The sequence below is a fragment of the Salmo salar genome, chromosome 14 (assembly GCF_965601325.2).
Source record: "Salmo salar chromosome 14, fSalSal1, whole genome shotgun sequence".
Taxonomy (NCBI): Eukaryota; Metazoa; Chordata; class Actinopteri; order Salmoniformes; family Salmonidae; genus Salmo; species Salmo salar.
Window position 1 is genome coordinate 66,717,066 of NC_138304.1, and position 17,815 is coordinate 66,734,880.

The 17,815-nt window shown below is 44.7% G+C and overlaps 1 protein-coding gene across 1 annotated transcript in view; it reads left to right on the plus strand.

Annotated features, from left to right (window-relative positions):
* LOC106570075 (dolichyl-diphosphooligosaccharide--protein glycosyltransferase subunit STT3B) overlaps positions 1-17,815 on the plus strand; it is an 88,793-nt gene that overhangs the window by 68,923 nt on the left and 2,055 nt on the right. The window contains exons 6-15 of the mRNA XM_014142037.3: positions 2,159-2,257; positions 6,179-6,325; positions 10,040-10,088; positions 10,380-10,534; positions 11,237-11,448; positions 13,631-13,818; positions 15,716-15,887; positions 16,257-16,430; positions 16,893-17,006; positions 17,560-17,766. Coding sequence (XP_013997512.1) covers positions 2,159-2,257; positions 6,179-6,325; positions 10,040-10,088; positions 10,380-10,534; positions 11,237-11,448; positions 13,631-13,818; positions 15,716-15,887; positions 16,257-16,430; positions 16,893-17,006; positions 17,560-17,766 — 1,517 coding nt within the window. The remainder of the gene's footprint in view (positions 1-2,158; positions 2,258-6,178; positions 6,326-10,039; positions 10,089-10,379; positions 10,535-11,236; positions 11,449-13,630; positions 13,819-15,715; positions 15,888-16,256; positions 16,431-16,892; positions 17,007-17,559; positions 17,767-17,815) is intronic.

Consider the following 17,815-nt stretch of genomic DNA (forward strand, 5'->3'; position numbering starts at 1 on the left):
GTAGTGTCCAAAACGTCTTTCAAGCTGTCAGGCATTCCTTTGGCAGCAAGAGCCTCTCGGTGGATGCTGCATTGTCGGGAGCAACTGCTTGCACGCACATTACCACTCCACTATGTCTCCGTCTTTTGCGCTAATTTGTACTGATGGCTTTTGCGCCATCAGTACAAATACAAACATGAGCAGCAGCTACGTTTGGCTACATACAGACCGTTAGTGGAATTCCCGCAAGTGTAACGGTTAATGTGATTGGATGTCAATTATTTGACTAGTCTACCTGTATTTGACATTGTTTCGTTGAACACTAGATGGTTTAATTGTTTTTGGCAGTGAAACGAGGCTACTCAGACGAGGAAAAAAAACTCACCCAAATGTATAGCCCTGTTGGAAAATATAAATGGACTGTTTGGAAATGTGAATCACATGTTTGTTTTCTGTACCCCTGAAGGCATTGCGCGTATCCCGGTTTGGGAATACCTGGTGTAGATGGAGAGGGGTTAAAGGATTTTTAAGCCTTGATACAATTGAGACATGGATTGTGTATGTGTGCCATTCAGAGGGTGAATGGGCAAGATAAACGATTTGAGTCCCTTTGAACGGGGTATGGTAGTGGGTGCCAGGCGAACCGGTTTGAGTTTGTAAAGAACTGCAACGCTCTTGGGTTTTTCATGCTCAACAGTTTCCCGTGTGTGCCAAGGATTGTCCATCACCCAACGGACATCCAGCCAACTTGACACCACTATGGGAAGCATTGGAGTCAACATGGGCCAGCATACCTGTGGAATGCTTTCAACACCTTGTCAAGTTCATGGCCTGAAGAATTGAGGCTGTTCTGAGGGCAAAGGGGGGTGCAAATCAATATTAGGAAGGTGTTCCTGATGTTTTGTACACTCGGAAGGTTTGCGGTCAGAAACGATCTGCTAAAGAGATGTGATCGCACACACCTGTTTTCCTCAAAATAACCACACATACTTGTTTGCTCTCCTGAATGTGACTGAGAACTGAGTTTAATTATGAATTTGACTGTGTATATTTTACTGTAAATTGCTTCTATTTCTGAGTAAACCAATGATCAAAGAACCAGACTTATTTTCATCCTTGAGGCTCACAGAACACATCACATCATTGTCAGACAGGCAGAAATGCTGCAGCGTCGTAGGCAGTACATATTTAGCTAAGCTGAAGGAACAGCAGACTAGCTGGGTCAAGATAAATGGTTTAGCATCAAGCGTCATTTACACTTGATTATACATATTACTCAAGGTAAACAGTACCCTGTTCTTGGGCGCTTTGAAAATAAATGACGTCCCTAATTAAAATTTAGGGTATTGACCCCCGCTATACTCAATCTCGTTGCATTTTCCTCAAAAAAGCGTATTGGCAGTGCCTTTGTACCCTTCCACAAGAACCGTTTGTTAATGCAGAACATTTTCTCCATTAAATTGTTCTGAAATATTTATGCTTCGAACGCAGGAGCTGTCAACTTCAAGCACCCTTTAATATATTAGGTCTTTGCGTAGTTTTTCAAGCAGCCATCTTGTGTAAGTCCTTGTTTCACAACCATCTCGTTTTGATCTAGTTTTAACCTTTCTCGTTCGTAGACCATAGAGAAAGCTCTTCTAAAAACTAGATGCCTCATTGGCATCGGCGCTGGCACAATGAGTCCTCCTTGAACAGAAGTGCATTGTCAGTGTTACTCACAATTCTATTTCACACAGTTCATCTCTTACCTCCATCAGTCAACAGGCAATAATGAATCAGTCAAGAGTGCTCAGGGCTAGTCAGTCACTTCTTCAAAAAGCCCCAGTGTTCAGAAAAGTATGAAATCTTAATTAGGGCACATGCCTTAGGATCAGATCAGCTACAAAGGTGGGAGTTGTACAGTTTTACTGCACCGTCGGCTCATGTTAGGCCCGACGCGGCACTTTTCTTTGCCCACTTCAATGTTCTCAGTAAATTTCTCCAGATGAGGCGTTATTGTATTTACTCCCACTCAGTCTCAATGCAACTCCTATCAATGCACATTAAATACCTTTAAAGGGAGAAGGCGCTTTTCCCTAACAACCCAAACTGAAGTGAGATTGGGTTTTTGAATGGGACCGTATGTGTGTTCAACTTGTTTGTTTGATCTCATCTCGCTCTTTATGTTTCTCCCTTTCAGCTTATAGCACTTTCTACATCGTGGGCCTGGTGCTATCCATGCAGATCCCCTTTGTGGGCTTCCAGCCAATCCGAACCAGCGAGCACATGGCTGCAGCAGGTAAGCCCCACCCCCTTTAGTCTACTGCGTGCTCTTCACGACTCGCTATGATGCAAACCGCTCTATTACATTTTTTTACTGTATGAGACGCAAACCGCTCTATTGCATTTTTTACTGTATGAGACGCAAACCGCTCTATTACATTTTTTTATTTATCCAGGTATGTCTCGTTGAGATAAAAATCTATTTTTCAACAGAGACCTTGGGCCATGACCAAGCAGTTGTTCTCTTGTATTGGCAGTGCCTTTGTACCATTTCGTTGATGCAGTTTGTGTTCCCATCTCGCCAACGGTCCCACTCCACTATTACCGCAAATTCACCGAAGCAGCAAGACCTGCCTGTACTGATAGATGGGCCTAGTGTACGGTTCTGACTGTCTGGTGGCTGACCTGCCTATACTGATAGATAGACCTAGTGCACGGTTCTGACTGTCTGGTGGCCGACCTGCCTATACTGATAGATAGGCCTAGTGCACGGTTCTGACTGTCTGGTGGCTGACCTGCCTATACTGATAGATAGGCCTAGTGTACGGTTCTGACTGTCTGGTGGCTGACCTGCCTATACTGATAGATGGGCCTAGTGCACGGTTCTGACTGTCTGCCTGGTGGCTGACCTGCCTATACTGATAGATGGGCCTAGTGCACAGTTCTGACTGTCTGGTGGCTGACCTGCCTATACTGATAGATAGGCCTAGTGTACGGTTCTGACTGTCTGGTGGCTGACCTGCCTATAATGATAGATGGGCCTAGTGCACGGTTCTGACTGTCTGGTGGCTGACCTGCCTATACTGATAGTTAGGCCTAGTGTACGGTTCTGACTGTCTGGTGGCTGACCTGCCTATACTGATAGATGGGCCTAGTGCACGGTTCTGACTGTCTGCCTGGTGGCTGACCTGCCTATACTGATAGATAGGCCTAGTGCACGGTTCTGACTGTCTGCCTGGTGGCCGACCTGCCTATACTGATAGATAGGCCTAGTGCACGGTTCTGACTGTCTGCCTGGTGGCTGACCTGTCTATACTGATAGATTGGCCTAGTGCACGGTTCTGACTGGTGGCTGACCTGCCTATACTGATAGATAGACCTAGTGTACGGTTCTGACTGTCTGTCTGGTGGCTGACCTGCCTATAGTGATAGATAGACCTAGTGCACGGTTCTGACTGTCTGGTGGCTGACCTGTCTATACTGATAGATAGACCTAGTGCACGGTTCTGACTGTCTGGTGGCTGACCTGCCTATACTGATAGATAGGCCTAGTACACGGTTCTGACTGTCTGCCTGGTGGCCGACCTGCCTGTACTGATAGGCCTAGTGCATGGTTCTGACTGTCTGGTGGCCGACCTGCCTATACTGATAGGCCTAGTGCACGGTTCTGACTGTCTGTCTGGTGGCCGACCTGCCTGTACTGATAGATAGACCTAGTGCACGGTTCTGACTGTCTGGTGGCTGACCTGCCTATACTGATAGATAGGCCTAGTGTACGGTTCTGACTGTCTGGTGGCTGACCTGCCTATACTGATAGATAGGCCTAGTGCACGGTTCTGACTGTCTGGTGGCTGACCAGCCTGTACTGATAGATGGGCCTAGTGTACGGTTCTGACTGTCTGGTGGCTGACCTGCCTATACTGATAGATGGGCCTAGTGCACGGTTCTGACTGTCTGGTGGCTGACCTGTCTATACTGATAGATAGGCCTAGTGCACGGTTCTGACTGTCTGCCTGGTGGCTGACCTGCCTATACTGATAGATAGGCCTAGTGCACGGTTCTGACTGTCTGCCTGGTGGCCGACCTGCCTATACTGATAGATAGGCCTAGTGCACGGTTCTGACTGTCTGCCTGGTGGCTGACCTGTCTATACTGATAGATTGGCCTAGTGCACGGTTCTGACTGGTGGCTGACCTGCCTATACTGATAGATAGACCTAGTGTACGGTTCTGACTGTCTGTCTGGTGGCTGACCTGCCTATACTGATAGATAGACCTAGTGCACGGTTCTGACTGTCTGGTGGCTGACCTGTCTATACTGATAGATAGACCTAGTGCACGGTTCTGACTGTCTGGTGGCTGACCTGCCTATACTGATAGATAGGCCTAGTACACGGTTCTGACTGTCTGCCTGGTGGCCGACCTGCCTGTACTGATAGGCCTAGTGCATGGTTCTGACTGTCTGGTGGCCGACCTGCCTATACTGATAGGCCTAGTGCACGGTTCTGACTGTCTGTCTGGTGGCCGACCTGCCTGTACTGATAGATAGACCTAGTGTACGGTTCTGACTGTCTGGTGGCTGACCTGCCTATACTGATAGATGGGCCTAGTGCACGGTTCTGACTGTCTGGTGGCTGACCTGTCTATACTGATAGATAGGCCTAGTGCACGGTTCTGACTGTCTGCCTGGTGGTTGACCTGTCTATACTGATAGTTTGGCCTAGTGCACAGTTCTGACTGGTGGCTGACCTGCCTATACTGATAGATAGACCTAGTGTACGGTTCTGACTGTCTGTCTGGTGGCTGACCTGCCTATACTGATAGATAGACCAAGTGCACGGTTCTGACTGTCTGGTGGCTGACCTGCCTATACTGATAGATAGGTCTAGTGCACGGTTCTGACTGTCTGTCTGGTGGCTGACCTGCCTATACTGATAGATAGGCCTAGTACACGGTTCTGACTGTCTGCCTGGTGGCCGACCTGCCTGTACTGATAGGCCTAGTGCATGGTTCTGACTGTCTGGTGGCTGACCTGCCTATACTGATAGATGGACCTAGTGCACGGTTCTGACTGTCTGTCTGGTGGCCGACCTGCCTATACTGATAGGCCTAGTGCACGGTTCTGACTGTCTGTCTGGTGGCTGACCTGCCTATACTGATAGGCCTAGTGCACAGTTCTGACTGTCTGTCTGGTGGCTGACCTGCCTATACTGTGCCCCTCCTCTCTTGGTCCCTCACTAGCTCGCTATGAAAGATGCAAGTGTTTGTTCTCGGAAGTACGGCAACTAATCAGTCTCTTCCGTTAAATACTGAATCTTATGAGTTGAGGAGTCGATTCTGCGTACTTTTAGAAATGGGAGTCGAGAAATCAGTTATTTTGGAACAAAGTTTTGGAAAATTGGCAGAGAAAGTCAAGCGACAGCAGCGAAGTCCTGTATGGAAGTTATGTGATTAGGTGGTGAAATGCAAACTTTGTGAGGTGGAATTTAAGTACAACATTGGTAGTACAGGTGCAATGCTTAATCATCTGAAAGGGACGCACCATGCGACCCAAACTGTTGCTGGCATTTTTCTCATAGTTTCATTTGTCACATCACTAGTAACAAGATTATGTAGCTCTAAAGCATACATTTATGTTCCTCTTAGTCTAATGTAGCTTCAGTCTGATTTCTGAAGTGGTGTTTGTTATGCGGGTGACCGGGACAGCACGGCAGCGACGTGGGCTTTGAGGAATGGAAAGCACTGTCACTCTCTCAAAGGTCTGGGCGTGTTTGGCTTTGGGCAGCAGCTGCTCGCAACATCTGGCGACGTGTCTACAGCGACAGCCAGAATGACGGGGACAGGAAGGGAAAGAATAAAGCTTCAGAGTGATGGGCATTTTTACCTTGTTGCCCCACTGTCTGGGTTCTGGTGGAGTTGTGACCTTGGAATGCTGCTGGGGGGGTGGGGTTCGTACATCGGAAGTGGACCTCAGTTTTGCCAGTGAAACTGGCTTTGCTAAATTAGCATGAAGTTCCACAAGAGAGCGACATCAGATAACAGAACAGAGATCCCATTTTAGTCTTAACAGTTCCTGTTATTCAAATATGTTGTGTTATTTACAGCATCAGTGTGTAAGCACGTCTATAGTAAGACAACCATCAAAACCTGCTCGCATGAGACCCAAATTGTTAAGGTTGTTGTAGTAATGCGCTAACTCCGACATTCTGTGATTGCAGGCGTGTTTGCACTGCTCCAGGCATATGCATTGCTGCAGTACCTGAAGGACAGGCTCACCAAGCAGGAATTCCAGACCCTGTTCTTCCTGGGGGTGTCGCTAGCTGCTGGGGTGGTGTTCCTCACCGTCATCTATCTCACCTACACTGGTGAGTTTCTATACCATGCCAGTACACATACACGTGACTTACAGAGCAGCATGTCCTCCTATACCACATACATTGCCTAAGTATTCAGACTTATTCCACTTTTTGTTACAGCCTAAATTCAAAATGAATTAAATCATTTTTTTTCTTCTCACCCATCTACACATAATGACAAAGTGAAAACATGTTTTTAGAAATATTTGCAAATGTATTGAAAATGATATACAGATATCTAATTTACATAAGTTATCACACCCCTGAGTCAATACATGTTAGACTCACCTTTTGGCAGCGATTACAGCTGTGGGTCTTTCTGCGTAAGTCTCTAAGAGCTTTGCACACCTGGATTGTACCATATTTGTACATTATTCTCCAAGCTCTCAAGTTGGTTGTTGATCATTGCTAGACAGCCATTTTCAAGTCTTGCCATAGATGTTCAAGCTGATTTTTAAGTCAAAACTAACTAGGCCACTCGAACATTCAATGTAGTTTTGGTAAGCAACTCCAGTGTAGATTTGGCCTTGTGTTTTAGGTTATTGTCCTGCTGAAAAGTGAATTTGTCTGCCGGTGTCTTTTGGAAACGGGCTGAACCAGGTTTTCCTCTAGGATTTTGCCTGTGCTTAGCTCTGTTTCTTTTCATTTAAAAAAATCCTTAGTCCTTGCAGATGACTGGCATACCCATAACATGATGCAGCCACCACCATGCTTGAAAATATGAAGTGTGGTACTCAATGTTGTTGGATTTGTCTAAAACATAACGCTTTGTATTCAGGACATAAAGTACATTTCTTCGAATTTTTGGGAGTTTTACTTTAGTGCCTTATTGCAAAAAGGATACCTTTATTTAACTAGGCAAGTCATACATGATTTGGAATATTTGTATTATCACTCTGTCATTTAGGTTAGTATTGTGAAGTAACTACAATGTTGTTGATCCATCCTCAGTTTTCTCCTATAGCCATTATTAAACTCCGTTTTAAATTCATCATTGGCCTCGTGATGAAATCCCTGAGCGGTTTTCTTCCTTTCTGACAACTGAGTTAGGAAGGAGGCCTGTATCTTTGTATTGACTGGGTTTACTGATACACCATCCAAAGTGTAATTAATAACTTCAACATGCTCAAAGGGATATTCTATGTCAGCTTAAAAAAAAAGAAGAAAGTAATACCTGTCTACTAATAGGTACCCTTTGCGAGGCATTGGAAAGCCTCCCTGGTCTTTGTGGTTGAATCTGTGTTTGAAATTCACTGCTCGACTGAGGGACTTTATAATTAATTGTATGTGTGGGGTACAGAGATGAGGTAGTCATTCAAAGCCTGTTAAACACTTGTTACACACAAAGTGAGTCCATGTAATTTATTTGACTTAAGCACATTTTTACACCTGAACTTTAGGCTTGCCATAACAAAGAGGTTGAATACTTATTGACCCCAGGCATTTCAGCGTTTCATTTTTAGTTAACTTGGAAACATTTTTAAACATAATTCCACTTTGAAAGGAAGAGGTATTGTGTGTAGGCCAGTGACACTAAATTTTAAATGTAATCCATTTTAAATTCAGGCTGTAACACAACAAAATGTGGAAAAAGTTAAGGGGCTATAAATACTTTCTGAAGGCACTGTAGTTAGTTACACGTACACCGGACATACAGAAGCATGACATCATATACCTTATAGTTAGTTACACATACACCTGACTTCCTCAATATATACTGTAGTATCAGCTATATACAGGTGAGTTCCTATACCCCAACATTGCACATACACCTTGCTTTCAAAACCAAATCCTCATATACCATAAAATTACACATACACCTGACCTACAAGTTCCAGTCCTTGTATACCATATAGTAACATACACTACATGACCAAAAGTATGTGGACACCTGCTCGTCAAACATCTCATTCCAAAATCATGGGCATTAATATGAAGTTGCTCCCACTCTTCTGGGAAGGCTTTCCGCTAGATATTGGAACATTGATGTGGAGACTTGCTTCCATTCAGCCACAAGGCCATTAGTGAGGTCAGGCACTGATGTTGGGTGATTAGACCTGGCTTGCAGGTGTTCCAATTCATCCCGACAATGTTCGATGGGGTTGAGGTCAGGGCTCTGTGCAGGCCAGTCAAGTTCTTCCACACTGATCTCAACAAACCATTCCTGTATGGACCTCGCTTTGTGCACTGGGGCATTTTCATGCTGAAACATGAAAGGGCCTGCACCAAAGTTGGAAGCACAGAATCATCTAGAATATCATTGTATGCTATAGCGTTAAGATTTCCCTTCACTGGATCTAAGGGGCTTAGCCCGAACCATGAAAAACGGCCCCAGACCATTATTCCTCCTCTACCAAACTTTACAGTTGGCACTATGCATTGGGGCAGGTAGCGTTCTCCTGGCATCTGCCAAACCCAGATTCATTCGTCAGACTGCCAGATGGTGAAGCGTGATTCATCACTCCAGAGAAAGAGTTTCTACTGCTCCAGAGTCCAATGGCAGCGAGCTAGCTTTACACCACTCCATGGCATTGCGCATGGTGACCTTAGGCTTGTGTGCGGCTGTTCTGCCGTGGAAACCCATTTCATGAAGCTCCAGATGAACAGTTCTTGTGCTGACGTTGCTTCCAGTAGCAGTTTGGAACTCTAGTTAGTGTTGCAACCGAGGTCAGACTATTTTTATACCCTATGCGCTTCAGCACTCGGCACTCTCGTTCTGTGAGTTTGTGGCCTACCACTTCGCGGCTGAGCCGTTATTTCGCCTAGACGTTTCCACTTCACAATAACAGCACTTACAGTTGACCAGGGCAGCTCTAGCAGGGCAGAAATTTGACGAACTGACTTGTTGGAAAGGTGGCATCCTATGACGGTGCCACGTTGAAAGTCACTGAGCGCTTCAGTAAGGCCATTCTACTGCCAATGTTTTTCTGTGGAGATTACATGGCTGTGTGCTTGATTTTATACATCGACCGCAACGGCTGTGGCTGAAATAGCCGAATCCACAAATTTGAAGGGGTCCCACATACTTTTGTATATGGTGTACATGTAGATCAGGTGTACCACAGGTGAGTCTATATTCCTCACTGTTACTCATACACCTAACAAACAGGTCCTCGTTTACTATATAGTTTCACATGCCTGTGTACATGTAGATCAGGTATAAACAACTAAACACAACTACACAAGCTAGTCCTCATACCATAATAGTTAAGTGTTTTTATCTCTGTTACACATTTAGCTTGTACTGTTGAGAGCCTTTGTTACTCACGTACCTTGTCCAATAAACATATTTCTAACCTCCACTGGTTAACATTCCTCTCGAGTCCCGACCCACATATTCCCTACTACTGAACAGATACCTGACCCACTAAAACAGGGCTATTTAATTCCTGTCCTGAGGAGCTAAAATTATTTTTTTTTTTCTACCTCGTAGGTAATTGCACTTATCTAGTGTCCCAGGTTTTAATCAGTCCCTGGTTAGAATGGATGATAGTGAAAACCTGAAGCGTTTCGGGAACTTGAGGACCATAATTGAATGGCCCTGCACCAAAGGGCCTCTATTCACTTCGTCATTATATTTGTGCACTACCCAAACTGTCTTATACTGTCAGACACACACCAGTTTCAACCATACGCCAAAAAGTCTGCATCCTAACCACTAATGAAATGAGACTAGTGTGTTCCAAGTTCCCAGTCATGTGTATTGATTGTTTGTTCATTTAGGTTACATCGCTCCGTGGAGTGGGCGATTCTACTCGCTGTGGGACACCGGGTAAGCACTCCTAACCTTTCCTATCGATGAAACGATTGTTGAATTGAATGTGTGTGTCTGTGAAAGGGCTTACGCCATCCATAGTCTCAAAGGAAATGCTAGCATTGTCTTTTTCTTCCCAAACACGCTTAGGCTACATTCTGTACATGAACTGCAGCGTGTCTGGTTTGTTTGCTGATAGCAGTGCTCTCGCTCTCCGTTTACATTCCCTTTTTTGAGGTGGTTTCTTGAATCTTCATATTCCCTGAAGTACCAGATGTTTGTCTCTTCTATCTCTCCCCCCCCCTCCAGCTACGCTAAGATCCATATCCCCATCATCGCGTCGGTGTCGGAGCACCAGCCCACCACCTGGGTGTCGTTCTTCTTCGACCTCCACATCCTGGTCTGCACCTTCCCAGCAGGCCTCTGGTTCTGCATCAAGAATGTCAACGACGAGCGCGTCTTCGGTAAACTGGGGCTCGTTAAAACACACCGATACTCAACATGCATACACACCCTTTGAATACATCTGAATATTTGGAGGGGAACATGGTGATTTGAGAGGAATATGCATTAAAGCAAGGACGTCCTCATGTTATTGATATACTGTACACACCTGTTCCTAGGAGTTGTACTGGAAGAGGGAATTCAGAACAGAATCCTACTGCTCCAGTGTATTAGGGGCTACGCTTGAGCTGGTTTCTGTTTTTCCCATGAACTGGAAGGAAAACTCCACCCAAAAACCATCTATTGGGATTTGTTTCATTAGTCAATTGTTGTCGTGGTCCCAAAATGTTTTGCTTGTCAGCAATCAACTTTTCACTTGATGTAACTTTGAAAATACAGAAATCATCGCCGTGTGACGCATTTAGCATATGATGCTGCGTTTCACATCATGATTGCTGACAGTCCCAAAATGTTTTGCTTATGCCAACAAATGGACTAATGAAACAAATGCACAAATGTAGTTTTCCTTTAATTGATCAATTGTTATTGATTGTCCCGAGAGCCTGCACAACTGATAAGCTAGCTCTAAATCAGTCAGTCTCAGATAAATAAATAAAAAAACACCCCTGAAGACCTGAGTTGTGCACCGTGTACTTTTGACATGGGTTAAACGCTGGTTAATTTTAATTAATCTTTCTTGCCTCTCTGCCCGCCCCCCCCAGTGGCTCTCTATGCCATCAGCGCGGTCTACTTTGCCGGGGTGATGGTGCGCCTGATGCTGACCTTGACGCCGGTGGTGTGCATGCTGTCGGCCATCGCCTTCTCCAGTGTGTTCGAGCACTACCTGGGGGACGACATGAAGAGGGAGAACCCTCCCATAGAGGACAGCAGTGACGAGGATGACAAAAGGAGCTCAGGGAACCTCTATGACAAGGTCAGGAGGAGTCACAGTCCAGGGCCCGTATTCATTAATAGGCTTGGGCGATACCCCGGTATATGGTATAAACGGTATATTTTGAAAGCCCAGGCATTTATTTGCTTAAATCACTGAACATAATAGGTGCTTATTAGGGACAGGCTTCTATTTGAGTCAGGCGTCTATTTCCTTAATGCACACAGTTTTTGCTGATGTGCATAGTTAATTGTTTAATTTCAGTATTTTAATCAATTTCCTGCACTGTGTTTACACACCTTTGCCATAGTATGCCTCTAGAAATAAATAAAAATGTATATAATAAATTCTTCGGACTGCATTTTCTGCAGTTCTTACTTTTGCCACTAGAGGGTGATTTCTGGGGGTCTGTGTCAAGGGTTAGTGACTAATTTTTATCTTTCTGCTTTTTGTGACTCCTCTCTTTGGCTGGAAAATGGCTGTTTTTTTGTGACTATGCGCTGACCTAACATAATCGTATGGTATGCTTTTGCCGTAAAGCCTTTTTGAAATCAGACACTGTGGCTGGATTAACAAGAAGTTTATCTTTAAAATGGTGTATAATACTTGTATGTTTGAGGAATTTTAATTATGAGATTTCTGTTTTGAATTTGGCGCTCTGCAATTTCACTGGCTGTTGTCGAGGTGGGACGCTAGCGTCCCACATATCCCAGAGAAGTTAAAGGCACAGTCAACTTAGTGTATGTAAACTTCTGGCCCACTGGAATTGTGATACAGTGAAATAATCCGTAAACAATTGTTGGAAAAATTACATGTCATGCACAAAGTAGATGTCCTAACCGACTTGCCAGAACTATAGTTTGTTAACAAGAAATGTGTGGAGTGGTTGAAAAACGAGTTTTAATGACACCAACCTAAGTGTAGGTCAACTTCCGACTTCAACTGAACATTTAATTTTGTCCTTGAAACATTCACCTAAGTGTATGTAAATAGATAGGTTATGTATTTCAAGTTTTGCTGTATGTGATCCAATAGGCAGTGTGGTTTATAGCCTACAGGTGAACATCAAGACAGTTGATATTTTACTTTGTAGTATGATACTACTGTATTGTAGCCTACTGTAATTTCAATTTGTTTTGTGTAGCTTAGGCAATGTTTCAGAATTCACAGGTAGTCCAGTATACTGTATTTAAGTTTGGGGGGGGGGGGGGTGGGGTGGGGTGTGTCAATGCATAACATTGTTGAATGCAAACGTTTTGCTGACGGGTCCAAAACTATTTTCACATTAAGCGGATGGCGGGTGACTACCGGGCAGAGTTTAAGTGCTCGTTCACGTTTTACAGCTGATCCGATACGCAGTATAACGGAAACATGCGTATGTATGTCAAGTTTATGAACCTCCGTATTTGACGTGTTCTTTTCAGAAATGGAGCACGCGGATATTTAGTGTGAAATTTACGCAATGGTTATAAATGAGGAATTGGGCAAAAGTCGTCAATTCGTTAAATCAAAACAGTTTATTGGTCGCATAAACAGTTTAGCAGATGTTATAGCGGATGCAGTGAAATGCTTGCGTTACTCGCTCTAAACAATGCAGTAAAATGTCAGTCAAGAAAACGTGGGAACAAATATAATGAACAACCCGTTAGTAGGTGAACTGAGGAGTATGCTTGCTTACCTCGTTTACCTACTGAGGCAGTGGATGCACCAGGGTAAATCCTCCCGGCAGCTAGCACATTAGTGTTTCTAAACCCCCTCCTTTTTAATTCAGTTGTTTTCTCAGAGGGAAAACATGCAAGAGTGGTCATTGACTAGTTTGATGTAAACCATATGCCGTGGCTGTCTGTCACCAGATCTCAAACCAATTCAACAATTATTGGAGATTCTGGAGCGACGCCTGAGTGTTTTCCACCACCGACAAAAACAAAAAACAAATGATGGATTTGTCATGGGAGACTGGTGTCTCATCCCTTCACTAAAGTTCCAGACACTTGTAGAATCTATTTGAAGCTGTTCTGGCTCCTGGTGGCCCAACGCCCTATTAAGACACACTATGTTGGTGTTTCCTTTTATTTTGGCAGTTACCTGTGTTTAGCCAATATACATATTCCTGTAAGGAGTTAGAAAATAATGTCCAATTTCACTCTCTTTGTATTGCAACTCCGATATGTCTGTTTTAGTGGGCCAGTGTGTTGATGTGGTGTGCGTTTGTCTCCCTCTGCAGGCAGGAAAGGTGCGTAAGCATGTGTCTGAGCAGGAGAAGGCAGAGGAGGGACTGGGCCCCAACATCAAGAGTATAGTGACCATGCTGATGTTGATGCTGCTCATGATGTTCGCAGTCCACTGCACTTGGGTCACCAGCAACGCCTACTCCAGTCCTAGTGTGGTGCTGGCCTCCTACAACAACGATGGGTAAGGACAAACAATGTATATGGCAGACGCTGTTATCCAAAGCGTCTCAGTCATGGGCGACCCCCCACCCCCCCCCCCAATGGGAATCGAACCCACAACCTTTGGCGTCGCAAGCGCCATCGCTCTACCGATTTTTGAGCCACACATGGACAAACTACCATGCAGTTATGTAACATTTACTTGTAGACTAAGACACACATTACACTCCACGCATACAAGCGTAGCTCCACATATTTCTGACAGCAGTGTACATTTACACGCATTGGGAACACAAATGCACAGACACACACTTTCTCACTCGCATATACCCACAAAAATGCACAGTCGTATTTCATCAGGTGAACGTTGGGATGTTGATGAGCTCTTAGTGTTAGCCTGATTTGTTGTAACTCTGCATTGTTTTATTGCATCTTGTCCCATAACGCTTAACAGAGTGGTCTTCAATAATTTACCAAGTGTGATGTACTATTCTTTCAATGTGAGGATGACGTGTGTGTTTGCTAGACTTGGTGTGCTGTTTATTTTCCAATTAGAGATTTAGACATTGAAGTGACACGCAAGTAGGAGAAAGTCTAACTCTTTGACTCTTAAGTCCTCATACATATATTTATTTGGGTACCAATGTTCCTTCTAAGCTGCACGCGGGCGCAAAGTATCCCCGAGACTGCCACACAGCTCCCCAGGACCTCTGCGCAGAGTGCAGAAATATCAGCCCACAGAGAGATTGAACTTCAATCAACTTTCTAGAGTTTTCTCTGTTAACACTATCAATGTTTCCCTTTACTGTGGCAATAGTGATCAAATCATTGCAATATTAGTCCCTTTCAATGCAACTTACCGAAACAAAACTAACTATGTGAGATATTTTGTTGTAGGCAGAACGCTTCGGAGTAGGATTCTATTGAGCATGACTCAGCCCGTACTCTACACAGATCAGTGTGGCATAGCCAATTGGAGATGCAGTAGGCCTGTATGCAAATACAACATTGCCAAATATGGATCTGTGCCATTTACTTTGAACTGGACTGTTTACAGCTGGGTTTGTGATCAAAACAAGAGCTGCATATAGCAACATGTGCACATTTTGTTCATATCCTTTGCTAGTTAGTGAGTTATTAGCTCCGTTATAAATCATTTGTAGTCAGCAATGGGGGAGTGATTGCTTCCTACAAGAACACAAACGTGTACATTTCTAGACATCTTTGAAAAGAAAGTCAGGTAAATAGCTTTTTTTTTTGTCTTAAAGGGGCTGTGTGTATTTTGAGACAGGCTTGAATAAGCTAAGTAGCCAATAGGCAGAGGGTAGCATAATTTGTCTGATTCTCTGTAATAATGATATGGGAATAATGCATTTTATTTTGTGAAATGGTTTCTTACATGAAACACAACGTTTTCAGTCACCTCCTTGTCTGAAGGACAAGTGGATAAACAGGTTCATGTCAAACCCTAGTGATGTTTTTTTCAAGACTCATGGAATGTAAGCCTACATTGAACACAACACATTGGCTGCTACTGTAGACTGAATGATAGAAATGTTATAGGATGCATTTACTCCATTGTTTTTGATGTTAGGCCACTCTGGTAGGTCTACATTATGATCAGATAGCCACAGTAGCCTACATGGCCACTGTTAAAACTGTAACTAAAAGCAGGTACAGCCTCAGTGTTCACAGTAAACACGCGCTGGAAGTTGCACAGAATTTTCACAACGTTCAAGTTCTCTCAGCAGACCTGAAATTTCCTCAGTGCTGAAACTATTAGAGGGAACATTGGTGGATACAGCTTGCGTCATCCCTGTCTCATAGGTTTGGTAACTTATTATGCGATCTATGTTTGCCTGGCTGCCCTTCCCGTTACTGTCCTTTCTGTAACTCCTCAACTCTGTCACTCCCCATAGGACGAGGAACATCCTGGATGACTTCAGGGAGGCCTACTATTGGCTGAGGCAGAACACAGACGAGCATGCGAGGGTTATGTCTTGGTGGGACTATGGCTACCAGATAGCAGGCATGGCTAATCGAACCACCCTAGTGGACAACAACACATGGAATAACAGTCATATAGCACTGGTGAGTCACACAACATCAAAAGGGGGCATTGGGGAGGTTTGAAGATTTGAGGGTTTCTGGTCAACGCAGACCTCATGCTCCAAAGTAGATAAGCTTCTTGGCTCTAAACTTTATCAATGAATTCAATACATTCACTTGTAGGAGCTGCAGTAATGTGTGGGATTATTTTTGCTCTTATGGCTTGATTGATTTTCCCAGAGCCAGCATGACTTTGAAAAGCGAGTACTTGCTTTTTTGGAGTCTTATACCGCCCTCTCATTTACCTCCCTCTCCTTTTCCCACCATCTCTATCTACCTGCATCTCTTCTTTCCTCTGCTCTCTCTCTCTCCCTCTGTACGAACTCCCGTTCTTCCCTCTTTCTTCTGTAGGTGGGCAAAGCCATGTCGTCCAATGAGAGTGCAGCGTATGAGATCATGAGGAGTCTGGACGTGGACTACGTGCTGATCATCTTCGGGGGTGTGATTGGTTACTCAGGCGATGACATCAACAAGTTCCTGTGGATGGTCAGGATAGCGGAGGGAGAGCATCCCAAGGACATTCGGGTGAGTGCCTGGTTTCTTGAGACTGCCTCACAATACAGAAGGGCCTTCATTCACTCCTATTTATGATCCTTTTGTTATGCTGAGGAACCTGGGTAAACACTTTACTGGATTGCTCAAATCTATCAGTCTGGGCAAACCCAAGGACATTGCTGTTCCTAGCAATGTTTATTTTATTCAATGACACTTGGTCGTTGGACAAAGTATCCGATATCCAATGCAGATTTGTAAATGTATTTATTTTCCATGTGATTTTGAATATCAAAGATGAACTGAGCTATTGAGGGTTGTAAGACTGCGTCATATCATAGATGGCAGTTTGGCAAAGTATTTCCGTTTTTATTCCCCTATTAAGTGCAGTCTCTATTTGATGAGATCAGTAAGTATCCTTGAAGAAATGTGGGATTTGGTCTGAACCCCCCCAAGTGTCTCACGCTCACTGCCTTCCCTCCTTGTGCCCTTCAGGAGAGTGACTACTTCACCCCTCAGGGAGAGTTCCGCGTGGACAAGGCCGGCTCGCCTGTCCTGCTCAACTGCCTTATGTACAAGATGTCCTACTACCGCTTCGGCGAGATGCAGGTGAGCAGTGGGGAAATACTTGAAGCTAAAGTAGGCGACAGTAAGCACTGACGGACAAGAGAGGGGCTTAAGGACGTGCTGACAGAAGCGTGGGAGGGGAAGCTCTCAAATGCACAGGCTTTGGCAGGTACAGGCGAGATATGAGCGAGAAGAGCTGCCAGGTACTTAAAGGGAGCTGCGTGTTGCCTGGCCAGCAGCTCAGTGAAGAGGAGGAAGGATCAGTGGGCTGCTTCAGTAGTGTCCAGAGACAGCCAGCCAAGCAAAGTTCTCTCATGGCTTAACCCATAGAGGAGATGGAGAGACGGGTTTAGAGCAGGATAAAGGCAAGGGAACAGAGATTGGTTTTGAAAAGTGACAAGACTGGAAAGACAGAATTAGTTATCAGAAGGAGGAGGGTGGCGTGATGTACAGATTTAAAAGAGCAGGGAAAGAGCCTGATAATGAAGTAAGATGAAAAACAACACTTGTTTGACGGTAGAATCAACCTTTACACAGTCAGTAGCTGACCTCGTCAACACCCTCAACCCCACCTACTGCTATCCTTAACTCTCAGCTGGACTTCCGGACACCGCCTGGGTTTGACCGCACCCGCAACGCCGAGATCGGCAACAAGGACATCAAGTTCAAGCACCTTGAGGAGGCGTTCACTTCGGAGCACTGGCTGGTGCGCATCTACAAGGTGAAGAAGCTAGAGAACAGGGAGCCGCTGGAACACAAGCTCCGCAGCATTGTGCCCAGGCAGAAGTACACCTCCAAAAAGGTACGAGCCTTCAATGTCTCTCATGAATGTAAGACATCTGATCCTGGCG